Raw genomic sequence first — 27744 nt, 5'->3', positions numbered from 1 at the left:
ATATCTTAGACCTCGTAGTTGCAAATAGGCCAGACCTTATCAGAAGTATCGGTATGGCAGGGATTAGTGATCGTGATCTCATCATAGCAACTATGGTTACAAAAGTTAATAAATTGGTCAAGAAGGCTAGGAGAGTGTTTCTGCTAGAAAGAGGGGATAAGCAGCTGTTAGTGTCTCATTTAGACACTGAACTGACATCATTTAGTTCCAGTACAATCGACATTGATGATTTATGGGAAAATTTTAAACAGATTGTAAATCCTACTCGGGACAAGTATGTGCCTAGTAAGTGGTATAAGACCAAAACTGGTTTAACAGTGAAATTGAGAAAATGGTGAGGATGCAAAGACAGTTGCACTCTCGGTTGAAAAGAGAATGCGAAAATGATGACAGGCAAAGGTTGGTACAGATTTATGTGTGTGTGTGTGAAAATATGTGATGTATGCAGCTACTACTACCATCATACCTTAGCAAAAGATCTGGCCAAAGACTCCTATGTAAAATTGCTAGGTTATTCTAAGGCTTCCATCCAGTTGCTTGTTGACCAGTCTGGTGTGACAGTAGAAGATAGCAAAACAAAAGCCAAAGCCTTAAATTTGGTGTTTAAGATATCATAAAGGGTGTATACGACCCGGGACAATGGGAAGATCTGGGAAAAACCTGGGAATTTTTTACAATTCCGCGTATTTTTCATTGTTTTAATTTTCTGTTAAATTTTTGTAGTTTTGACTGGTAAGAACCTATACTTTAAAACGGATATTACTGTATCCTGCTACTGCAAAATAATACTTCAATAATAAAACCTAAATGAGAGAAAAAAACGAAAATAAATTGCAAAGGAAATGTGCCATATACAACAACTGCACACAGTGCTCATGCAAGCGTCTGCCAGAAACAAAAGTGTCAAAGGCTTTAGGAAGACTATACAATGCTTCATAACAAAAAAATTGCCTCCCATGAGCATGAAGTCACAACTGTTTACATTAGATTCATTTTAGGAGTTACGAGCGCACTCACGTGCATGAGCAGTTGAGTCGCGTTTGAGTAGTAGATTCACCCAGTTCTGGCTGCAGGAATGTGGTTGTTGGCTGCGCAAGCAGTCGCAGCAAGCAGCTAGATGCAACCTGGAAAAGGGGGCACCAGATTCAGATTCTTGAGGGGGGGGGGGGGGGGGGGGGAATTGTTTCATAAAGCGCCTAGCATCCAGCGCACGTTGGTCTATCGTTTATTCATTCCTGTTGGTTTATGAACATTTTTTAACACATTTTAAGTTGATTTCTGTATGAATCATAAGTTGATTTTTGAATGCGTGCATAGTGTATGTGATGTCTCTGTCTGGAGTATCCTTGTCACATCTAGAAATAAACTTTCCACAGACAAAAGAGGACGGGGCTATATGAGCTGAGCGGAGTAAAGCTGAACAGATGCCAATCACTGTCTGATCATCTGGTTGGATTGGGTTTGTGAATGGTCAGCATTGTTATAATTAAAGCGAAAGACATAGACTCAGACTACCAGAATGGAAATAATTGGTAACATGAATAACGGATGAGAAAGATAACGTATTATCTTCTTCGTGTATCCAAAAAAATGAAATCTTCACAGAAAATTTTTGGCCAGATTGCTACACTAGTAAGGACCAGTTGTAAAGTCCCCGGCTAGCAGCCGCTTAAGCTCTATTCTGAAAAAAATGCAGAAAACGTATTGTACGGACATGTAACAACACCTAACTGGAGAATAATAACGGGATAATTAAACCGGTGATTCTGGCAGGGTTAGTGAAGTTAATTGGTGAACAAATTTTGACAATGGCAATAATAGTTACAGAATTGGTGATGACAAGATTGTTTGTTAGAACAAGGAAGGAGAAGAAACAGGGACATCACACAAATTATGGAAGAATAAGACAATTCCAAATTTATATAAAAATTTCGTAATACTACTTTCCGATCTCATGCTTGAGAAACTGGTGCGTATGAATGAAATGTGAAACTGTTTCCTAACATAAAGCTTGTTGCTTGTAGTAGGCCTAATATGCATTTGATATTGGTACTTCATGAATTATATTCAGCCGTGTTATAAAAATGACCATTTTTGCCAAAGCAGTCTTGTTTATTTGGTGAGTATTACAAAATTGCTGCTATATTAGAAAGGCCTATTTTGTTTTATATCAGACAGTGGCAAAATAGATGTAATCAGATCGAAAAACCACACTAATCGAGGGTATTATCTAAGGACTGAAGAAATGTGTACTTTCTTGCTTGTCTCTCGTCTTTATTGATCTATCTTATATTCAATTTTATGTCACATAAAACAGCAAGTTATTAGCTAATAGGCAATAAAGAGTGCAAATTTTCTGAAGAGTTCTTGTTCTCCTGATTACAAATAATACTATCCACTAAAGAAACTTCCACATGGGAAAAATATATTAAAAACAAAGATTCCAAGACTTACCAAGCGGGAAAGCGCCGGTAGATAGGCACAATGAATAAAACACACAAACACACACACAGAATTTCGAGCTTTCGCAACCGGCGGCTGCTTCGTCAGGAAAGAGGGAAGGAAAAGGAAAGATGGAAGGATGTGGGTTTTAAGGGAGAGGGTAAGGAGTCACTCCAATCCCGGGAGCGGAAAGACTTACCTTAGGAGGGAAAAAGAATAGGTATATACTCGCGCGCGCGCGCACACACACACACACACACACACACACACACACACACACACACACACACACACACACACACACGCACGCATATCCATCCATACATACACAGCCACATTCAGAGTCTGATCCAGTCCCGGGAAGTATCCTGTCACAAGTGGGGCACTTTTGGGGTTCTTCTGTGAGAGGTTCTGGGTTTGAGGGGATGAGGAAGTGGCTCTGGTTATCTGCTTCTGTACCAGGTCGGGAGGGTAGTTGCATGATGCGAAAGCTGTTTTCAGGTTGTTGGTGTAATGGTGCAGGGATTCAGGACTGGAGCAGATTCGTTTGCCACGAAGGCCTAGGCTGTAGGGAAGGGACCGTTTGGTATGGAATGGGTGGCAGCTGTCATAATGGAGGTACTGTTGCTTGTTGGTGGGTTTGATGTGGACGGATGTGTGAAGCTGGCCATTGGACAGATGGAGGTCAACGTCAAGGAAAGTGGCATGGGATTTGGAGTAGGACCAGGTGAATCTGATCGAACCAAAGGAGTTGAGGTTGGAGAGGAAATTCTGGAGTTGTTCTTCTTCCCATAAATAGGTTGGCATACGAGGGGGGCCATCCTGGTACCCATGGCTGTTCCCTTTAATTGTTGGTATGTCTGGCCTTCAAAAGTGAAGAATTGTGGGTCAGGATGAAGCTGGCTAAGGTGACGAGCAAAGAGGTTTTAGATAGGGTGGCAGGTGATCGGCGTGAAAGGAAGTGCTCCATGTTTGTTTTTAGATATATTTTTCCCATGTGGAATGTTTCCCTCTATATATTTATATAAAATAGAGGGAAACATTCCACGTGGGAAAAATATGTCTAAAAATGAATATGATGTGACTTACCAAACGAAAGCGCTGGCAGGTTGATAGACACACAAACAAACACAAACATACACATAAAATTCAAGCTTTCGCGACCAACGGTTGCTTCATCAGGAAAGAGGAAAGGAGAGGGAAACACGCAAGGATGTGGGCTTTAAGGGAGAGGGTAAGAAGTCATTCCAATCCCGGGAGTTGAAAGACTTACCTTAGGGGGAAAAAAGGACAGGTATACACTCGCGCGCACACACACACATATCCATCGGCAGATACACAGACACATTTCTGTGGATGTGTGGATAGATATGTGTGTGTGTGTGCACGCGAGTGTATACCTGTCCTTTTTTCCCCCCAGACATATTTCTGTGTATGTGTGGATGGATATGTGTGTGTGTGCGCGAGTGTATACCTGTCCTTTTTCCCCCCTAAGGTAAGTCTTTCTGCTCCCAGGATTGGAATGATTCCTTATCCTCTCCGTTAAAATTCACATCCTTTCGTCTTTTCCTCTCACATTTCCTCGAACATTTATGTTTTAGGCTTTTCAGAAAGATGTGCGCCACAAGATGAAAATATTTTTGAAAATTCGATTTTTTTTAGTATTGACCTGGTTAGCAAATACCGTATATCCAGGGCTGATGTGTAGAGCAGTCTGAGTTATAGTTGGTAGTCTCCACATGACCCGTGTTTACATTTAGTGATTTTGCTGTTTCCCCTTCGTTTACTTTCACATCAAATGAAAACAAAACAGATGTCTGTGGCCGGGAGCTATCAAGTGAATTAAAATACATTCACATAATTATGGAAGGCTAAAATATATTATTAGTTTCAGATTTTATTTTGTTTCCACCTTTCTGATGGTCAAGCATTAATTGTCTTGCAGAAAAATGACGTTATTTTTGTCTGTTTGCTAAATAAATTTGACTTTTGTTAACCTTTTCCGCATAAGCAGTCAATGTATTTGAAACGAAATGTTTAATTCCACAGTACTGGCTAGGTTCAACTGTTCGCTGCATTTTGAGTGCACGTTTTCATCTTCTAGCATGTATGGCATTGTGCCATAATAAGGAACCAAACATGATGTAATACAGTATTGGTGCTCCAAGAAAATTTACATCCCGAAAACCACATTGAAAAGCTTAATATCAGGTCGAGGTGTACTTCATTGGGAATCTGGACATATGAATGTGGACTTTAAGTATGCACTTTAAATGTACACATATGAGGATGGTTAATGAAATTCCGATACTCTTAGAGTACCCTCTGATGTCTTGTTTATTTTATGACACAATGTATGATCTTTCAATTTTTTAGACGTACATACATACGGGCTTCCTACATACTGGTAGCTGTGCAATCGCGGTGGTGCCTGTTAACCAGTGCTCTCTGGCAACTACTGAAACGAACATATTACTAACAGATCATGGGAAAATATTGCGAATGGTGGTTTGAAAAGCATAATTTTCCAAGTAAATATCCATTTGAATAAGTTGAACTACGTGCAAGAATGTACCATGAATTTCTTAAATAACAGAGCGTTTGACTCTCATTTAAAAATCAACTCTTCGATGATGAGCCATTTAGAAGTATTTCAAACTCTGAAGATTAAATATTTATGTCATTATTGAAAATTTTACAGGCACGTTTGTGTGATGTATCTTAATGTGTAACACGCGCAAAAAAGATCAACATTAGATGTGAAAGCTTAGCTTCTCTTGCAGCTTATTGACCTAAGAGACCAACATTATACGTGAACCCTTTTCTTTTCTTGTAGCAACACTGTGTATATTAATTTAAACTGTTAACTTCCCCTGCTCGTGTGTTTGTGCTACTTAACAGTGATGTTGCTTTTGGCTGACTACATCACATGTCCAATGCTCTGAATATCCACTGTCATCGGCTGGTGAGATCACGTGACATGAGCTGTGACTGGGTTACAAACTCGCATCGCGATATCGATTTCAATGATTCGGAAAGTAACAGGCGGTGTTTGGTGGAATTCCAATGTATACTTTTGTTACACAAAAATACGCAACGTACATGTTGCTGCACATCAAAGATATTTCCAAAATGTGTCTTTTCCCTCAGTTTCGTATTCTAAAGTGCCAGGAAATTCTATGCCATGTATAAAACCATAACCATTCAAAGGATTGATAAGTTTTACAGCTCTGATGGAAAATATACTGTCATTTAACATAGAAAAAGTGTGTTTTCACCTGGGAGGAAGTGTATTTTTAACCAGGAAACCCAGGAATTTTTTTTCCTTGTCCGTGTATACTCCCTGTCATACAAACATACTGTAATTTCAAAATTTTAAAAATGGGTGAAGCAGCAACTGTTGAAAATCTTCATGGTAAATGATAACAGTCAAATAGTTGCAGAATAAATATTTATTGAAATCCTTGACCACTGTTTCGGTATATCTAAATATACCTTCATCAGAACAAAAATACACCTGAACAGGAAGACACCTTCATTAGCAAAAAACTTAGCAACATAACAGAGATAGAAGAAAAACCACTTATAGCTTTAAGTAACCACGAAAATTACCAAAGTATTACAAGCACAAAAACTTTTAGTCACTTACTAAAATCACATCCTGCAGTGGAGATGCATAAAACAATCGTGCCAATGGCGTCACCAATAGTTAAAATATCACCTCCATCTGTACAGCATAATTATAAACAGATGGTTGATGCAAACACAGCATGCTAACAAGCGGGTGTTTTAAATGGTTCTGATATGTTTTATTCATTAAGACAGAGGGCTTAAATTAGCACAACATTTAAAATTTTGATGCGCATGAGTATGTACCCCGGTGTTTTAATCTGTACAAGTATCTCACGCATATCACAAGTGCCCTTTCTCGTGCTACATTCCTCCCCCATACAACTACTGTCTCTCCCTTCCCAATGTCAGTTACTCATCCACAAATCTCTCCCCCTCCCTGACTCCTTTTATCCACGCCTACTCCGGTTGATACAACCATTTATCCCAGTCAGTACCAATTCTCAAGTTCGAAAAAGGATTTGTCTGAAAGCTAGCAATGTTTTCAATTTTATGTGTATTTGGTCAACTTGAAGGCTCCACTATTTGGCCACTTGTTACCTTTAAACATTAAATTATTTAGATTCTACCAGAATTTTCCATTACGCTAATTACAACAAATGAAATGAATGCATTTGTACTCACCACATAGTGGAGGCATCAAGTGGCAGATGGGCACTGAAAGAAGACTGCCAGATATTATCAGCTAGCAGGTTGAATCCTTCATCACATATAGAGAAAATGCATGTACATTCACACATGCATAGCTCACATACATGGCCTTAGTGCCTGGAGATGACAGTGGATGTGTATCATGTGATTAACATGTGTGTCTTGTGCCTACATTGATGAAAGACTTAGTCTGATAGCTGATAATATCTAGAAGTGTGTCTGACTGCCACTCAATGCCTATGTGGCAACTAGCAATCTACTGATTTCAGTTGTTATTATTCCATCCTAAATTTTCATTGGTTGGCAGTACTGTAATTAATGATTAATGATGATTTGTTTATCCTTTGTGGAGATAGGTGGGTAGAACATCAGAAGAGACAAGTGCATGTTCTGGAGTATTTATTTTCATCTAATTTTGGAATGACAGATATGAACATATAAATGCATTTTGTATACCATGGTAAGTTAGTATCACTTTGCTGTGGGACATTTCAAAGGTGCGGCACCAGCACCTGCTGGGCAGTCATCAGCTGGTGGCAGAGGACATCACTCCTTCGAAGCTACAAACATCAAGATTGTGCCCGGTGCAGTCACATTTGAGAACACAGAAGCTATGACTCGGGTATGTATTCTGCAGTTACATCATTACTTATATAATACTGATCATTCAGAATAGCATAAGCCTTGTAATTCTACTACAACCATGTTTCTCATTATGTCTGTTTTTGACACGAACTGTAGTTGTGTTGAAATAGGATTACTATTGAGGTTATTATTAATACACCTTAGTTGTGCAATAACAGAAAGATCAGGCTAAAAGTAGTAGACAAAAATGTATAAACTAAACACTCACTGACACCTGATTGATGTCTTGGTTGTAGATACGTGTAACAGCACAGACAGGAGCCACAGTGAAGACAAATTTTGCTAAAGAGGTTTTTTTTTATTAATTCATTTTTATATGTTTATGCAGTAAAATATTATTTTATCAAATTTTACCAGATATTTACTTGCATTCTCAAACTCTTTACTGCAGAAGATAACTGTTCAGTATACTGATACTTTGTTGAGAGTATCCTGAAAGTTTTGCAAAAATAATGTTAATTCCTGCTTTGCATAAAATATTAAACAACTTTTCAGATTACCACATTTCAAGTTGTTTTTGCCATTGCACCATTAAGACTACTTGACAGTTAAACAATTTACGTCAGAAATCTGTACTGGAAGCTGATTAAGAGCGGAGCAATTGAATCGAATGTCACAAACAGCATTGACTAGCAGAAGGGGTAAGGGAAAATTTTTCCGTAAAGCTTGCACACACATGGAAAGGGCACAAGTACGAAACGATCTCACTACCTGATGAAGAGTCCAGTGGTACAGCTTTGAAGGTTGTGACCAGACCTGATGTGTACACTTTGGAGTGATGACCAGCGAAGCACAAATATTGTGAATTGAAAACTGTTCTGAATTAATTAGTGTGACTGTTTCTACACACTCCAGCCATTTCAGAATGCCCACGGACTGGTAATAGTGTGAAATCATATCTGCGGAATCTTCATGGCCTCAGACTGAGGTAAAATGAGCTGGAAACAAAATGTGCAAATGGGAGAGAATCTAATCATATTTGTGGTGTTATTTCTCCAGTCCTAGAGGACTGATGTAAGCTGTCCTCCCATCGCCCAGTATCAATCACTATCAAATAGAAGAAGATTGGACTCTCATTTATTTGTATAAAGGTATACACAAAAAAATAACTTGAGCAGCCACAGAGGTGTATTTGTGGGGGAACCTCATGCTGCTTCTGTTTAAAGGAAGTCTGCCAGGAGATTATTCTGTACAACTGTCATTTTGGGTATGTTCTGCTGTGCCTGAGACAGACATAGCTTTTGAAATGGACTGTCTGCCTTCTTAGTTAATCTCTTAAATACCTGAACATACAGAAACATACTGACAACAGCTATTTGAATATTAATCCTTTCACTTGGCACAAAATTAATCAATTTATATGCATTAATAATTAAATGCTCATACAAAATCTCTTCTGCATCCATTCTTCAGTAATTCCTCAGTTGTTAGTTACTATTCACATGTCATTCCACATATTTCTCAGAGGAATGGAGCATCTCACAGTGGACCAGAGTCTACCACTTGCTGTACATACTGAAAGTTTACTTCCCTGTGCAGTGGTTGCCTCAGTAGTGTTATTCTTCTTTCAATGTCTGTGTAATTATTGCTAAGTGCACTGTTCAAACTTTACAGAACTTTACGCACCACTGTTGAAGTGTTTCAAATTTATGCCTAATTATTATGATCTTCCCAAATGGGTGGTGATCACCTTTTTGATACAAAACTTCATACATGCAACAAGCTAGACAGGTATGCTACGTTGACTTTGAACTGTGTAAAGTATGCACAGAAGTATCACTACTACATGGTTCATACTCAGTAAAAGTTCACTTGAAAAGTTATAGAAGTGACTATACATAATAACATCATTCCACTTTACTGAAGGGCTACCTAGTCCAGTACTTAGTAACATTTGACTTTACATAATTATAGTTTAGTAGTGACTCAATATCCAAAGCAGCTGTTTAAAAATAAATGTTGGACAGTTTTCACAAAATGTCAAAATATAGAGTTATTACATTTTCTATGGTAATGTAAAATGCAGGAAACTTAAATAATACTCATACACATTAGGCAGTGAAGTTGTTTTGGTTAACAACTATAATAATAGCAGTCATTGTACCATAAGGAAAATTCACTCAAGAAAACTATAAAATTATGAGACAGAGTTGCTGACCAGGAGACTAAATTTCAGTACTGCTGATAGACACCTGTATAAAAGTATAAGGGCACACAGAAAAGATTATAATTGTGTTGTTTAACAGATATCTCTCAAACTATGGACCATCCTCTCGTAGGACAAAGAACTGATTGTGGTACACAACACAGACACTAGATGGCAGTTGTGAAAAGTGTGTGCATTGAAAGGACAATGTTTGTTTATTGTTAAGCAGAGAAAGTTATATGCAAGTTGGAAGGGAACGATCACAGACAGAGTTGGAGAACATGGTTTCCAGGGAAGAAAACCGTCAAAACAACAGATTCAAAAATATTTAACCGTGGTGTGTGGTCAAGAAGCTCCTGTTCCTGGGACAGCTCATTATCATCAGCAGTGTAATGATGAACAAATTGTTGTGCCACATCCACCGTACTTGTGCACACCCACCGTATTTGCCTGATCTGCTCCATCTGATTTTGCTTTATTCGATAACACAAAGCATGAAGCAATAGTGAAATTGTCAGGGAGGTGAAAGTGGTGTATTGACATTGTTGGAAATATACAGGGAAATCCCATGTAGACTGAGTCACATTCATTAGTAGATAAAGTATATATAAACAAAGATGCTTTAACTTACCAAATGAGAAAGTGCTGGTATGTTGATAGACACAATAAAAAACACAAACACACACAATTTTTTTAAAAGCTGTTCTGAACCTCTCAATTATAGGGTAATCACATATAAAAAATTAAAATATTTAAAAATGGCCAGGCAACTTAACTTAATTTTTATTAGAGCACTTCATTTGTGTTCACCTTTGAGTGTGATATCAGCTTGATTAGCATTGGGATATTTGTGCTAGATGGCAGAGTCATCCTCACCAGTGGAATAGCAAACTGCTAGTGCTTTTGGTTTTACCACTCGTGGTTTTTTACCTACAATTTTGTAAAGATTATTGTTTCTCTCGCTGACTTTGTAAACGTTAAATAACTTAGCACTGAAACTACTAGGTGTTTCACAAGTGGGTTAAGGAAATATTCAGAACTGATTCATTGAAGCTGATGTTACTCAAAATGAAAATAAATCTTTAAAACAGCTGAAAAATCATTCATATAAGAAAATTTATATAATAATTTAACAATTTTTAAGTGGAATTATCATTGCATAAGCATAATATCATGATAAGTTGTGTATTGTGTTTGTCTTACTGTTGGTATTTTATTTTTAGATGTCTGCTGCAAGTCCAGTTGGCACACTAGCTTACATTATTGATGAAGAGGCATTATTAGTCCGCGTCAACAGTGGATGGCAGTATATAGCAGTAAGTGCAATGTCTTAGGATATAGTCGACATTATTTATCCTTTGAGTTACATTCTTCGCATATAGAAAGAACAGTTGTAAGGGTCAGGAGGCTGTGACACTTACAGGTGCTGGATGGACTGCTGGGGGCCTATGAGTTGCTGTGGGTGCTATTGAGACAGTATTAGCAAATTATACATTTATGAACTTTAGTTTACAATCGAATTGTCTCCTCCTCCTCCTCCTCCTCTGCAGCAGCAGAGAGGAGGGCTGGAGATGCAGTAAGCAGAGTGGAATGCGCTGATGCGCACAGCTCAGCAGTGTCTCGAAGCCGCTCACGTAGCATGAGCGGCACCGCGCAGGGCATCGTCATCGCTCATCTGGTGACGATGCCTAATAGCCCGACAACCCTTTTGATAATAACTTTGATGATGAATGGGTCCACAATCTTTGTGGAATTTTTAAATGGAATCATTCCACTTTTGGCTGTTAAAGTGTTATTTGTTGTGATTACAGTTTCGACATGTGGTCATTTCCAAGCATTGTGGAATGTTGTAACCTACTCAGTAATATAAAGCTTTGGCATACATTGCAAGAACAGAGGCATATGGTCTTGTGTTGTGAATTTATCTGCTGCTCTGTACACTAAATGCATTATTTCACCAGCTTTCTAACATGTGTAATACAGTTGTGAATTTATCTGCTTTTCCATGCACTAAACACATTATTTTACCACTTTCTAACATGTGTAGCAAATGGATCAGCAGATAAGTTCACAATACCACATACTACTGAGCTTGCACAGTGTGTCACAGCTTTATATTATTGAGTAGGTTGGAACATCTGACTTGTTTGAAAATGACCAATGAAATTGCAGTCATAATAAATAATGTTTTAACAGCATAAAGTAGAATGACTTCATTTAAAAAATTGAACTTTGGCACAGTCGTGGACATCATAGGGGGTGCTCCCAGCAGCCATACATAAGATGACGAGGGTAGTGCAGTCTCTCCACCAGAGGAAGGCCACGGATGCCAGTGTCTGCTCACAGATGCGAGTCGGGGTAATTGACAACTGCTGCATCTACCGAGTACAGTGACAGTGTGACAATGCATAGAGCACCACAAGTTTTGTGCTCAGTGAGTCAGTGGTAAAAGACTTAAGACAATGGTGGATAAGAGGCCGGCAGCTCACAGTGGCTAAGTCCAGCAGACAAGGGTTGTTGCTGTCTCGGAGGTAGCAGTGATCTGGTGAACAGAAGTCAGTGCATCACAGGTCCTACCTCAATGCTGGATCCCTGCAGGCTTGGGAATCCTGGTATTAATACTTGTCTGCTGGAGGCAATGACGTAATGTCTCAGAGAGGTTGAGTGCATGTGGCCGGGATTTTTAGGTTTGTCAGCTGTCTTTGCTGCTCTTTGATGTCTCGACTGTAGCTTTCAGCTCTTCAGCCTGCCACTTTTCTGTAATATCAGTGGGCTGAAAGACATTCGTGCATAAGATTTACATGTTTCTACAGCAGCTACTATCTTCTGTCGGAGGGACATTACGTTCCTTTCATTGTGAGGTCATCTTGCCTAACCTATGGTTCAAATGACTCTGAGCACTATGCGACTTAACTTCTGAAGTCATCAGTCACATAGAACTTAGAACTAATTAAACCTAACTAACCTAAGGACATCACACATATCCATGCCAGAGGCAGACTTCGAACCTGCGACCGGAGCGGTCGCTCGTCTCCAGACTGTAGTGCCCAGAACCGCAAGGCCACTCCGGCCGGCTATTGCCTAATTAGCGATTCAGATATCTCACTGGGCATTATGTGACAATGGACTGGGTTGTGTGCCACAATATTGCAGTATCAGGTCTTCTGGCTATATGACATTCTGGTTACAACATAGTGCTCGAGCCTGCCTCAGCACTAGCTGGGGAAAACTTTAAAAAATTTTACGTTTGCTCAGTATACCTTTCTGTGACTCAAAATGGCGTATCAAAAATAACTTTGTCACTGTTATGACCACTTGAAAAATTTTAAATATAAGAATGGTTTAAAAAACTCATACTCCTCAGACATTTCTGAACAATGTGCTTGGGTTGAAACATAAAGTTTGTGACATAATTATAAAATCAGAGAAACAGAAATGTGTTGCAGAATGGCTAAGTAGGCCCTAAATTACCAGGAAGAACACGCAGGGAGAAGCCTTTGTTGTTTATGGACATGGAATGTAAGGTGCTGCTCAGAATTGCAATAAAATTTTAAATAGATACGATGATTATTCTTAGTAGGCAGTAATGTGACCACCACTATGTTTTACATCAGTGTGCAGTAACCACTTACAGGCACCAGGTGGCAGTACTAACAGCAGAGGGTTTTAAGCATGTCATGGAGGCGAGGGGGGGGGGGGGCAGAAAACAGTGCACTCATTGTTGTAATGCAGAAATTAGGCAATTTATCTGGAGTTCAAAAAAGCACTATCATCGCTTTTCAAGGAAAGAGTGGAAGTGTTTACAAAGTTTGTAAACTGTTCAAGTGGTTAAAGTATATTGTCTATTGAGTGGCACCATCCAAAACTGGTGCCAAGATAATGGTGATGCACCACAGACCACAATGAAAGGGATGGATGGTGGCTGCAGAGGTGAGTACAAACAAACAGACAGGCAATTGTTGAGCAACTGCCTGCACAGATGAACTGAGGGGCTACCAACACTGTCTTCTGATTGAACACTGCGGGTGTGGGACCCTGCACCAGGTGCCTGGTTCATTCTGACTGCTCTTCATTGACCTCGAAGGGTGTAATTTGCATGCCAGTAACACAGCTGAATGTCCATTGTGTGACAACATTTTATGCTCCTTGGGATGGATGCTCATGGGCATTGTACTGTATGAAATGTCTGAAAGGAAACACCCAGTCACAAAAAGGAAAAACAACTATCAGTTCTTTGTGTAAACAGCGCAGCAAGCGAGTAATGAAAGATATCTTATGCGTAAAGTGCAATTTCTGGCTACACGAATAGTGCGCAAAAGTAAGTCTAAAACTTATAAACGACGATTCTCTGTGGACATGCCCAGTATGTTTACAAAGTGAAACAACCTACCTAGAAAATACGATCAAATCAAAGTACAAAATAATCAGACTGCTGCAAAGTGATATTAAATCACTTAGAAGTGAAACTGTCTCTCTTCAGGAAGCAAATGCGAAGTTACAAAGTGATTTGGCACCCTGTATTTGTGGGAATCCAGTACCAAACACGGAAAAAAACTGTGAAAATTCGTGTGCAATGTACAAATCCTGTACCTAGTGCAGAAAGAAGCAGTGAAAATTATCATGGGCAAAATACAATTGAAAAAGATGCAGGGTTTTTAAACTGTGGAAAATCTGTAAGTGAATACAGCTGAAACAGTGACATATAATGAAAGGGTAAAACGTGAAATTGCTTCACAAAAGCAGAGTAACGAAAATGAATTCTTTGTTATTGGCATTTCTATACTAAAAAATGTAGTTTCACCAAATTGTGAAATCGATGTTCGCCCTGGTATCCAACCTTATCAGCTCAACAAACATTTTAAAAATCTCTTAAGTGCAAAACAGTCTACAACTAAAAATGGAAACGATCCAAAGACCAATTACATAGGTGTTTTTATTCATTCTGGGACGAATTCAATACAAAACAGATGTCAGGAAGAAATTGTAAGGAGATGAGAAACATGATTCTTTCAGGTAAAGCATTGTACACTAACTCAAGACTGGTTATAAGTGGAATTCTGCACGGAAGGTCAGTAAGCAACATAAACAGTGCTATGAACTCGCACAATATTCGTTGACCCCAACAAATTTTTAAGTGACAAATACTTGGGAAAGGATGGTGTGCATTTAAACAGACTAGGCTCAATGAGTTTCAGTAAAATGGTTACAGACAACTGTAAAATCATTAAGAACAAGGGAAACTGATACCGTGTGGAGGGGGTGAAACTTCAAAAGTGAAAATTGAAAATAAAAAAATATCTTCCAGGCAGAAATTCCAATATAAATATAAGTACTAAGCATAGTAAGTTTCAGAACTAGTGTTGAACTCCATACCTTATGGTATTTCATCAAAATAGACAATCGCTATTCAACAAAGTAAACGAATTTCAAATTTTGTTAGAAAATGACATGAAAAACACCTCTGTATTATGTTTTACTGAACATTGGGTTGAGAAAGAGAAAAATTTTGTATTGGGTAGTTATTTTTGTTGGAAGTTGTATAAACATGATGGTAGTTGCATTTATGTTCAAAATAGCATAAATTTTAAATGTATGCCGTATGTAGAAAAATTATCCATAGAGAAAGATATTGAGGTAAATGGAATTGAAATCACGAACGAAAAAATTGCTATAATTTGGCTATACAGGCCACCAACTGACAATATTAACACCATGTTAAAGAACCTTGAAAATATCTTACACAAGACTACACAAAAAAATAGAAAACTAATTATATGTGGGGATTTCAACATTGACTTTGCAAGTGAGTCCAATCAAAAAACTGCAACATTCAATTTAAAGGTTACTATAGAAAAGCCAACACACACCACAAAAACCTCAGCCACAATCCTTGATCAAATATTTACAAATGTGCCCTTGAAATATACAACACAAACCCACAATACAGGCTTTGGGGACCACACAACCCAAGAAATTAGTATAATATTAGGAAAACCATTTAGTTCAACTAAATGTCTAACTACTACATGTAGGAAGTATAATGACCAGAATATACAACATTTCCTTAACTATCTCTGTAAAGAAACTTGGGAAACATATATGAATGTAAAAGTACAAGTGATAAGTTCAACAAATTCCTAAATAGTTTTAGCTATTATTTTGAACTTTGCTTTCCACTCCATAAAAAGACAGTCACAAAAAAAGGATCTGAAAATAAAATGGGCCACAACAGGGATACAAATATCTGTGAAGAACAAGATATTAGTTCATGAAATATCTAGACAGCACACTACATCCCCAGAATTTGATTCCTATTTTAAGAATTACAAAAAGATTTTAACTAAAGTCATAAAAGAAGCAAAAAGAATGGCAAATAGTTCCTTCATAGCAAATGCACAAAATAAAATGAAAGCCATATGGGACATTGTAATGCATGAAACAGGAGCAAAATGGAGAGAATACCATAATCAAACTGAACGAAAACACTTCTGTAATATCTGATCCCCAGCAGATAGCAAATAATTTTAACTCATATTTCTCTGAGGCAGCTAAGATTCTGGTGAAGCAAAACTTTCAATATGCTGTCACTGCAAATCAGTTTAAAACTATCCCTAGTAACAAGCCTTCTCTTCCTATACCCAACAGATTAACAGCAAATGCTAAAAACAATAGGGGAGCTAAAATCAAAATTTTCCTCTGGTACTGACAACATACCAGACCATATCATTAAAATTGTGCACCTTTAGTACTTAGGCCCATGGTAGGCATATGCAATAGTTCACTTTCTCAGGGAACCTTCCCAGAAAGGTTAAAAATAGCGAAAGTGAAGCCATTGTACAAAAAGGGTGAAAAACACATATAAAAAATTATAGGCCAGTCTCTCTACTATCTGTTTTTTCTGTAGACTCATAGATTTCATTGAAAAAAAATAAACTTTTCTCAGCTACACAGCATGGTTTCCGAAAATGCAAATCCACTGAGACAGCTATTGTCGATTTCTTAAATCAAGATTTAAATGGATTAGATAAAAAAGCACACAAAGCAGCAATATTCCTAGATCAGAAAAGCATTTGACATCATTAACCATGGTCTATTGCTTAGAAAGCTAGAAAATGTTGGTATCAGAGGCCCAGCCTATGAGTGAGTAAAGTCATATCTACAAAACAGACACCAAATAGTTGAAGTCTTGCACAAAGAAGGAAAAAATTTAACTTCCTATCAATCAGAAAAACAGTGTGTTAAATACGGTGTGCCGCAGGTTTCTGTACTGGGACCAATCTTGTTCTTGCTGTTTGTAAATGACCTGGGACCATCCAGCCCTAACTATAAGTACATTCAATATTCCGATGATACGAATATGCTTATCAAAGGAAAGACTCCAGAAGAGCTCCAAAATGAAATAAAAAAAGAGCACTTGACATGTATCAGAATGGTTCGCAATGAATAACTTAATAATAAACACACATAAAACAAACACTATGCATCTACACACAGTGCAGAATAAACAGCCTTTAACAGCAACCATAGAACTGTTAGGCAAAAGACTTTAAATTGTAAATAGCACCAAATTTTTGGGAGTTTGGATCCAAGATGACCTAAGATGGCAGAAACATACACAACACCTATGTAGTAAATTATACACGATTTGTTATAGTTTAAAAATTCTTGCTGGGTGCACATCGATGCAAGCCGTAACAAATGTGTACTATGCCGTAGCAGAATCACTACTAAGATATGGTTTAATTTGCTGGAGAAATTCACCACCCAGCAAAAGCTGTTTTATTGCACAAAAAAGAATTATAAGAGCCATGGAAGGCTCAGCACCTCGTTCTTCATGCAAACCCTCATTTAAAGAGCTTCATATTTTTCCATTACCATGCCTATATATCCTAGAAACAATAATGCTTATAAGGAAAATTGTAGATTAAAATAGCAAGATTGCTCCAAACAACCAAAATATCCATTCATACAATTCACATACAACACTAAAGCAAAAAGGGCCCTTGCAAGCAGAAAAAAAACTGTATAACAAACTACCTAAAAAAATTAAGGCAATAACTGGCATGCATAAATTCAAAACTGCAGTGAGTGACTACTTGCTACAGAATTGCTGTTATAGTGTTGATGAATTTTTATCTGCAATGTAAATATGTGAAAAATTTAAATAGTTCAGACAGTGAAGGCCAAAATAAGAAATGTGTACATGTAGATTTATCTGTGTATTATATGTGGTCATGTGGTCTATTACATGTGTGTGTGTGTGTGTGTGTGTGTGTGTGTGTGTGTGTGTGTGTGTGTCTGTCTGTATGATCAAGTCCGAAAGTATGAAATGTGTGGGTGTAAAATTTATTTGTGTATTTGTGAAATGTTATTCCCATATATTAGAGTTATATTGCTCTATACTGAAAACCATTCAACAGTTTTTCTGTTAAAGTTTATTGCAAATTATTTGACTTGTCCTATATCATTATGTACCCCTGTACAATGTATGATTCACAGGACCAATAAATATACAATACAATACAATACAGCAATAATAGTCAGAAGGGTTCTGAACAGAGAAGGGAATGTTATAGTGCCGGATTTTTTGTGGCATTCCATGGGTGACCTCACCATTCTGAAAGCCACAGTGGATCACCACAAGTATTGATCTATCCTTGGGCACCTTGTAAACCCCTTTATCCCAATTGCTTTTCATCAGCACAATGGCATCTACCATCAGGACAACACAATATGTCACACATCTCGTAGTGTACATGTGGGGTTTGAAGACCACTAGGATGAGTTTACCTTACTCCCGTGGCCACCAAACTCCTCGGATTTAAACCCAGATGAGAATCTGTGGGCCACCCCGATTAGTCTGTACGCGCTGCGTATCCTCAATCTGAGAAACATAGTGCAGCTAGCTGTGGAACTGGAGTCAGCATGACTCCGTATCCCTGCCCATACTTTCCCGAACCTCACTGAGTCTTTTCCTGCAAGTCTCACAGTGGCCCACACTGCAAAAGGTGGTTATTCAGACTTTTAACAGGTGCTCCATTAATGTGACTTCACAGTGTAAAATTATATATAGCATTATCACTGATGGTAAAACCATAACTAAATATGATGCATATTTGAGAAAGTAAGATGAAAATTAAATGTTGGAGAATCTTCTAAAGGCTGATGGAAGCTATACTTGCTGTTCTGATGGGTAACACAATAATCTGCATAGAAACAAGAAAAGGACAACTAAGTTTGAGATTTAAAAAGAATAGATTCCTAGTTGTAATTATGAGAGGAAAGGAGAGGCAAAAAATGGCATGGTAAGTTTTCGGAAAGATGGAACGTTTTCCTTATATCATAATTTTGTCACCTATTCTACCTGAAAGGCCATATTTGAATGACACAGCTCAGTGTTTGTCCATCATTTTCCTTATAAGTGTGAAATTATTACAAGATTTAGGGTTCAGAAATGTTTATGAAACTATAGAGGATGAGTAATTCAAATACCTCAAACAGAACTTTGAGTCAAGAGGAAAATGTGAGGTGCATGAAGCCACTATCTTCACTGAAGATTTCATTAGCACCATAATGTTTGTGAGATCTTTAATTACGCTAGTCCAGAATCAAATTAGTAAATTTTTATGAAACCGTAGTAAAAGTGATTTCAATATTTGAACTGTGATCACATGAACATATGAGTACATATGATAATTTTTATCACATCACAGAATGATGTTTGTCTCCATTTTGGGAATTTATTTCATTCTGGGAACACACCAGAAAATCAAGTAAAACAAACACAATAATTCCATGATATTCACTACTAAATGGACAACCCCCATCTCCCCCCATTGGACAAAATGTGTTTACACTGACTGTGTGTAGTGTTATTCATATGAAAGTGTGCAGAAGTTTTCTAAGTGTTTGCCAGTTGTGTAACTGAGATAGGACTTGTGTACTAGCCCATTATTCCGATATTGGTATGTGAGAAAACTAAAAACCACATCCAGGCTGGCCAGCTCACAACCCTCATTGTTAATTTACCAGGCAGATTCGATCCGGGTCCAGTGCACCTCCCCCCCATCCCCATCCCTGAAGCGGCACTTTACATACGGAGCTATCTGGGCAGGTGACGGCAAAACTCCATCAGGCTTTGCGAATCTTTATATTGTGGCCTTGAAATGGTAAACAGATCTAAATTAAAAAATGGAATTTTTCAAGTTAGATCACAGTGAACAAAAGATAACTACAAGGCTATAGCGCAATTTTTTAAGAAAATATGAGCATTTTAAACAGCCCAGACAATGGCTGGATTCAGGTGGTATTAATGTAAGAGGCTGCCTTTTGAAAGGGAATTTTGCAGTGTACTTTTCAGTCCAATACTGTTTTCCAGTCAACGCCATTTCTTTATTAACACTGACTACAGTGAAAGATAATGGCTTACATCTGGATTCTTCAATTATTTCCTTTTAATAATCAGGTGTTCCCATCAGTCTCTTTGTATTCCATAATGCACTACCAATGGCCACACCCAGAAAATGTAATTTTGATCTTCTTCAGGCTATTAATTTGATTGAGAAATACGTCATAAATGAAGCAGAAGACGGTGAAGTTTTTATTTCAACCACCAGCAGAATCACAAAATATATACAGCTCTTCAGTGTCCTCATCCAAGGTGTGCATCACTTCACTTTCACCCATTTTTATAGTGCATTCAGGATAACAAAATAATAACTTGGCTGTTGCAAGAACATTGATATTGAATGAATACATTGAAAGCTGTGCTTAAAGTTACCTTCTTGTTGTTTACCCTCACCTCCAATTTACTGGAGGGGCAGGGGTGATTACATTGAATTTTTTGTTAGGCCCTCTCGCAGCTGGATGAGTCGCCACTAATGCGTCTGTTGCTTTCCCCTGAAAAATTGACTTGCATGTTTCTTGCCTCTTACATGAAAACTTTGAGAGTAAGTATCTCTGGACACACTTGGTTTCTTTTCTAGTTTTAGTCTCTCAACACACGCATCTGGTCAGTCTGAATTGACCTGTACCAGTAACGCACTTTCAAAAAAAGTTACTTACCTTGTTTTTTGTCCTGACCTTTACTGTGAAAGTGCCCCCACCCCACCCACCCGCCCACCCACCACACACACACACACACACACACACACACACACACACACACACACACACACACACACACACACACACACACTACAGATGAATAAAACTGCTGCTGCTACCACTACTACTCCTACTACTACTACTTCTACTACTGCTGCTGCTGCTGCTGCTACCACCACCACTACTAGTACTTTCATTTGTGTGTTCATCCGGCACATTGTTGCTGTACAGGGGTTATGTCTGCAAACTGTAGCTCAAGAAAGGATTTATTTGTAAGTTAAAGAAGTTCTCACTCTTTTTTTGTGTGTGACTGTTGACGACTCAACACTTATACTATTTTGTAAGTTGTTTCCTTTACTCCTAAATTATTTGTGTTCTGCCAGAACTTTCCATAGTATATTTAGAATTCACAGCCACTTTTCTAAGGTTTGCAGTTTCAATATCAACCTGTGCTATTGACGTGGATACATGTAAATTAGCATACCGTGGTTATTTTCAATCAATTTTGATATGGTATTGTTTATTTGGGGAACTCAAGTAACTTATTACTTATACTGAAACTACAGAAAACAATATGGACATTGCACATCCAAGGAAATCATGCTACTCATTATTTAGAAGCCTGCAACAGTTAACTATACACTTCCTGTTTGTCTGCGAAATTATCATCGTTCTGCACATCACAGTAACAGAACATTGGTTACAAAATAAGGATCCCATAGGAGATTTTTTCATATTAAATTCTAAGTCTATAAAAAAAGTCACTTAGTTACTGAGAAAATTACTATAGGAAAAATTTATTATGAAAGCTGTTGGTTGAGTAATTAACTTTTTGCACTCCTCCCAATGCAAAAAATTAATATAACCTAACAATTGGTTACTAAATGTTTCAATATGTAGTGAAATAAATAAAATACAAAAATTAATTTTGTCTGTTTCAGTTGGGATCACTGCTTCCTATTACAACACAACCTCCCCCAACCACAACTGTGCAACCAGTGAAACCACCATTTGAATCATCAAACCTAATTAATACAAAACCTGTTGATGGGCCAAGTGTAAGTAAACTTCAGTTATTTTATAATTGTTCAATATTTTGTTTCATATTTTAACTAATAACTAAACAAACCTTTTTTGTGCGCATGCAATACAGTGGTTTCCTCGGATGGTAAGTACTTTATTGCTCCAGTACCATTATGGTTCCACATTTTATCAGATATATACATGAGATCAGTTCACAGACTTGGCTAAGTATAAGGGGTGATAAAAAGTTTCATTTGAGGGTGTTGCTGCAGTATACATGCAACATAACATGACTGATGTGTGTGTATAAGTACCAATATGCAGGCAAAGAATTAGTGTAGCATTTGTGTCGTTTTGATGGGCATGCAGTAAATGTGGACACATCAACTATGATTATGTTATTACCAGATGCATCCAAACAGGACCAACATGCTGTTATTCTTTCCTTGGCTGCCAAAGGCCAAACACTACTAGCCAATCATTGAAGAGTGAGGGACATGTATGGAGTAGTGCTGTCTTACATCATCCCCTCATCCTATCTACTGGAAAGGTGATGATCACCCTGTTCTTTGATTGGACTCTTTGCTTCTTGATTTCAAGAAACCTGGTGTCTCCATCACTGGGGAACAGTACCCATTGATTCACATATCTTTGCTCCTTTAGAAAAAGTCTTGAAGGGTGAATAATTCCAAAGGTGTGCAGCAACAGACTTTTTCACACAGCAAGACTAGATTTTTTTTTTTTTTTTTTTTTTCAAACCTGGTGCATTGTTGGGATGGTTACCTTAATGCACACAGCAGTTTTGCCCAATTGGCATATTCTGGACCGTATGGACCTTGAACATAAAACTTTTTGATCACCTCTTATATAAATAAATTTTTGCGACAGAGTTATTGGCCAGCACTCACCTTCAAGGTGTGAAATAGGTAGTACAGCTGAGAGACACAGTGTCCTATCCCTCAGAATGAATAGTTCCTTTTTTGAACCACTCACGTATAGTTGACTTACATTTGGTGTGCAGAAACACTCAACAGAATACAGCATTTACACTAGCTGTTAAGCTCTTGCTCTTTCTTTAGAAAAAGTACAAACCTTCACATCCACACACACAGCCACACAGACACCCAAACATTCACACATTCACAACGATGGATGTAGCAGGCTGATTGTAAATTATTGTGGGTAGTTGCCCATTTAGGTGGGGGTAGGGAAGGTGATGAGCGGGTATCTGGATGGTGTAGACAGATCTTCTGCCAGATTAATCAATGGCTGCACAACACGATGAAAGTAGTTCAGGTGGTAGAGCATATAAGAGATAAAGAAAGGGTAGGGGGAAAAGGAGAGGGAGGGGAGGAAAGAAATGAAGAGGGTGACAGAGAGGGAAGAGGGAAAGGAAGACTCCTGGGGGGGGGGGGGGGGGGGGGTGATGTTCACATGGGGGAAGAGTGGTAGGAGAAGGCAGTACACGATCTGAATGGGGAAGAATGATCGGGAGAAAAGGGAGAAGGGAAAAGACAAGATGATGTGGGAAACAAGTTATAGGAGATTTAGGCCACAGACATTGCACAGGATATGCTGGAGAAACAATTCCCAACCATGTAATTTAGAAAAGTGAAGCCTACTATTTTTGTTAATAGTACAGACATTTTCCATTCACAGCCCTCTAAATTTTTTGTAGCTTATCCAATGTTTCTTCTTTCAGAAGGCTAAGCCTTATCTCTGCAGCCACAGTTTCCTCTCTTCACCAGTCCTCTTAGCCTTCATGTACAGAGAACATGCCATCACACTGATCATAATTTTTAAACGGGATGTTCTTGGTCGCCTCTGTGTTTTCTTCCACTATATTCTATTCGAAAATGTTTTGTAGAAGAATATCATATCTGATTGAGTATCCAGTGAGTTTCGCATTGTGTTGACCTATAACATACAACAGTTCTTTCTTCTTTACTATTTCTGGTAGGACCATCTTATTTGTTTTTCTGTCAGTCTAGCTAGTTCTTACAATTTTCCTTCAAAATCACATTTCTGTAATCTCTCTGCTGATGTACCTGTTCAGCAGAAGTTACTTGTTTTGAAATACACTCTTGGCCAGAAGCACTCTTCACTTGATTTTCTTGAGACATCTGTTGCTTCCCTCCACAGTGCTACCGAGACCGTGAAATTCGGTTACATCCTTCTGTATTCACGGTATTTTGTGTAAAGTAAGCCCCTAAATGGAACTAATGTAAATGAAATATAGCAGAATGAGTTTTTACCCAGGAATAGTGTATGTGCTCATTTGAAACTCTCTGGTATATTAAGACTGTGGACAGGTGTGGCACACAGCTTTCATCTGCCAGGAAGATTGGAATATGTCAGGTTGTACATGGTGGACCTGAAATATAAAAAATGAAAGTCTGTGGACTGAGGCCACCACCTACCCTCCTCTCCCCCTCCCCCTGTCACTTTTCCCTTTCTCTCTCTTTCACTTACATACACAAATTCTGCACAGCTCAATAAATAAAATTATAAGCACAGAAAATGTTGACAACCTGTATTGTGTTTCAGAATTTTAGCATGTGGAACCTTGGCAGTATATTTTAATGTTTAAATACACAAAGTTGGCATTGGAACAGCATTTTTTATTCAGCTCAAACACTGGTATAGTAACTACAAATTAGTTTAAATATTTCTGAATATGTTTTGCATATATTTTGACAGTAAAACAACTTATATGCTCTTTATTTTTATGACAGCTTCGAATAGCTGCGCTGAATGAGCCTCAAACTGGAGACATGCATGGAGTGAGAGGGGCAGATTATTCGTGCTACAGGCAAGCACGGAGAGCTGGTCTGCGTGGCACATTCAGAGCTTTCCTGTCATCGAGAGTACAGAACCTTGACTCCATTGTGCGATACTCAGACAGAGATCTTCCCGTAGTGAACACCAAGGTAAGTTTTCCTTGTCTATTCTGGGATCAAAGGCAGAAAAGTCTCCTCCTGCATTCTGGTTCTAAATTAAAGCATCTACTCATGTATCAGGTAATATAAGGCTAAAGTTCCATACAAGATAAAACACTCTTGTTGTACAATAGTGAGTCACCAGTAACCCCTGCCCCACCCTAAGAAAAATCAAAATAAAAAAAAAATCATTAAAATCCTGATTCTTCAAAGAATATATAAAACAGCTCCAATAGCTCTGTTTTAAGAAAAACTAGTTTCACACACAACAATGTGCATCATGTCTCCTGAACTACGTGCCATAAATGATATAATTTTGCAGATTTATTCAAGTTATATCTGTGTACTGGTTGGTAGCTGAGATCTAATAAATTTAAATATCTTGCCTGATGTTGCAGTTTTACTGCATTGCATTATCAAATAGTGGATGAATATAGTATGGGTAAGTTGCATGCTGTGAGTCATGCTGCCCTGAGGCAAATACACAGTTTTTAGATTTAATACATGACGTATTGTTTAAAACTTTAATGCAAGGCTATACCTCTTAGTGAGTACATTATGACAGCATTTTAAATTCAGTCAGTGATTATAGAAAATACTGAAAATCAAATTTTTGTTGCTCATGGACGTGTTAGATAGCCAACCTGCAACTGGGAACATACAGCAGTGCTCCTGTTTCAGTCATTTAGTAATATAGATATAACAGAAAAAATAATCTTTTTCATTTACTCATTACAACTTCATCCATTAATGGAATGATATATAATTTGCATGTTGTAGAAATACAAATAATTAGCAGTTCTTGTTACCTTGCAAACTGACAAGGAGGTGGAGGAGATTAGTGTTTAACATCCCAAGGACAATGGGGCTATTTGAGATGATGCACAAGCTCAGATTAGGGAGAGGTGGAGAAGGAAAGTGGCTTTTCCCTTTCAAAAGAACCTTCCCAGCATTTCCCGTAAGTGATTTAGGGAAAATGAAAACCTAAATCAGAATGGTTGGATGCAGGTTTGAACCGTCGTCCTCAAATGTGAGTCTTGTGTGCCAACCACTGCACTATCCCACAGGGTTAAATTGATGAACAATTTGAAATACACTGGTGTCCAAAATTAAAGCAACAAATGGAAATTTTTCAAGGTTGTGTTTATTTTGCCATGAAACAGTATAAACAGGTGATAGTAAAGTAGAAGCAATGTAAAGAATAAAGCACATAAATAATTGTTGTATGCTAATGGTGTACAAAAATATTCATTCAAACTTAATGGATTTGCACACACATTCCAACGACCAGTTAATGAGCTCAGTATGGGCTGTGACCATCTCTGGCAGCAATACAGGCCCGACAACTACAGGGAATGCTGTAAATGATGTCATCAATCTCATGTGGAGGCAATAACACTCGTTCTTCCTGCAGAGCTGCTTGCAAATATTGGAGAGTGAATGGTGGGTGCTGATGTGATGCAACTTGTCTTCCTAGTGCATATCAGACATTTTCTCTGGGATTCAAATTGGGAGAGTGAGCAGGCCACACCATGGGCACAACATTTTCCGTTTCCAAGAAAACATCAACCACCCGTTCTCTATGAGGTCAAACATTATCATCCATCAGTACAAAGTCTGGGTCCATACCACTTTGCAACAGTCTCGTATGAGCTCCCAAGATCTCATCACAATACCTGATAGCAGTTAAACCTTGCCAATTCATACAAACAATTTCATGATTAGGTGTTCAAGTGGTCAGCATAATCCTTCCCCACACCATTAGAGATCTTCCTCGATATTGGTCCCTTTCCACAATGGTTGGGTCCTGAAATTGTGTTCCACATTCCATCCAGATGCGAATACTTGGAGAATCACTCTCCAGATCAAAATGGGACTAATCTGTGAAAAGAACTTTGGCCCACTGTTTGACTTCTAGGTGGTAAATTATGACTCCACTCTAGAGGCATTCGCTTCTGTGAAGATGCATCAGATGTACAGATACAGCAGGTCTCCCAACAATAAAGAGCACTCTGCCGAAGCCTTCTGTAATTATTTGTCTTTATACGACACATCCAGTGGATGCTGCAAGGCCAAATGCCAGTTGCCGTGCAATGCTAAGGCGGTAATGTCTTTCACTTACAGCCAAATAACACTCCTCTCTTTCTGATATCTCACATGGTTGACCTTGCCCTGGTCTTCAGGATATTGTTCAGGTCTCTATCAATTGTCACCACACCCGAGAAACAAGGGAACGGTCACATTAAGCCATCTGCCACAGCAGTTTGCGACTGTCCTGCTTCCATTCTTCTGATGGCCCTCCACCGCACAGTGTGTGATAGTTCTGATGGCCCTCCACCGCACAGTGTGTGATAGGCATCTTATTTGTGTCATACTGCACTGTCTGTGAGTGTATAAACAGCAATTGCTGATGTGAGACTACCTGGCACACACTATGCAATTTTGATAGGTGCCCCGATGTCATCAATGGCTTGGTTGTCCGATTGACCAGAATGGCACCTTCCATGCAGAACATAATTGTATAGATGTCTGTTGACAGTTTGAATGACTATGCCATGAATTAGACACAAGAAGAGGAAATAGCAGTTTGTTGCTTTTAATTTTGGACACCAGTGTATTAAATTTATGGAAAGGATACATTGCTACTCATTGTGAAGATGACATGTTGAGATACAACAAAAAGACTGTTACAGATTAAGATCGGGTTCCCAGGTTTGATTCCCGGCGGGGTCAGGGATTTTCTCTGTCTCGTGATGACTGGGTGTTTTGTGATGTCCTTAGGTTAGTTAGGTTTAAGTAGTTCTAAGTTCTAGGGGACTGATGACCATAGATGTTAAGTTCCATAGTGCTCAGAGCCATTTGAACAGATTAAGATTTTGGCCTCAGCCTTTCTTTAGAAAAGAGAAACACACACATTGACTCAAGCAAACAAACCTCACACACACATGACTACCATTTATGGCTGTTCAGGCCAGAAAATAATAAAAAGAGAATCAATTCATGAATAGCAGATGTCCGTGTCAAATTGGAGGAGGTAGCTAAATACCAAAAAGCAGTATCCATGTAAGTAAAGCTGTTGATAAACGGGGAAAACCGATAGCAAAACAAGGAAGTGAACGATGAAAAGTGGCAACTAAACAATAAAAATTTGCCAAACAGAGA

The 27744-nt window shown here is 38.3% G+C and overlaps 1 protein-coding gene across 6 annotated transcripts in view; it reads left to right on the top strand.

Moving 5' to 3' along the window:
* LOC126354686 (collagen alpha-1(XVIII) chain-like) overlaps positions 1-27744 on the top strand; it is a 2024079-nt gene that overhangs the window by 1978640 nt on the left and 17695 nt on the right. For all 6 annotated transcript variants that reach the window (XM_050004490.1, XM_050004491.1, XM_050004489.1 and 3 more), the window contains 4 exons: positions 7221-7345; positions 10738-10830; positions 21562-21678; positions 24379-24573. In XM_050004490.1, coding sequence (XP_049860447.1) covers positions 7221-7345; positions 10738-10830; positions 21562-21678; positions 24379-24573 — 530 coding nt within the window. The remainder of the gene's footprint in view (positions 1-7220; positions 7346-10737; positions 10831-21561; positions 21679-24378; positions 24574-27744) is intronic.

The sequence above is a fragment of the Schistocerca gregaria genome, chromosome 3 (genome assembly GCF_023897955.1).
Source record: "Schistocerca gregaria isolate iqSchGreg1 chromosome 3, iqSchGreg1.2, whole genome shotgun sequence".
Lineage (NCBI taxonomy): Eukaryota > Metazoa > Arthropoda > Insecta > Orthoptera > Acrididae > Schistocerca > Schistocerca gregaria.
Note: the sequence above shows the minus strand (reverse complement) of the source record. Positions and strands in the feature narration are given on the sequence as shown.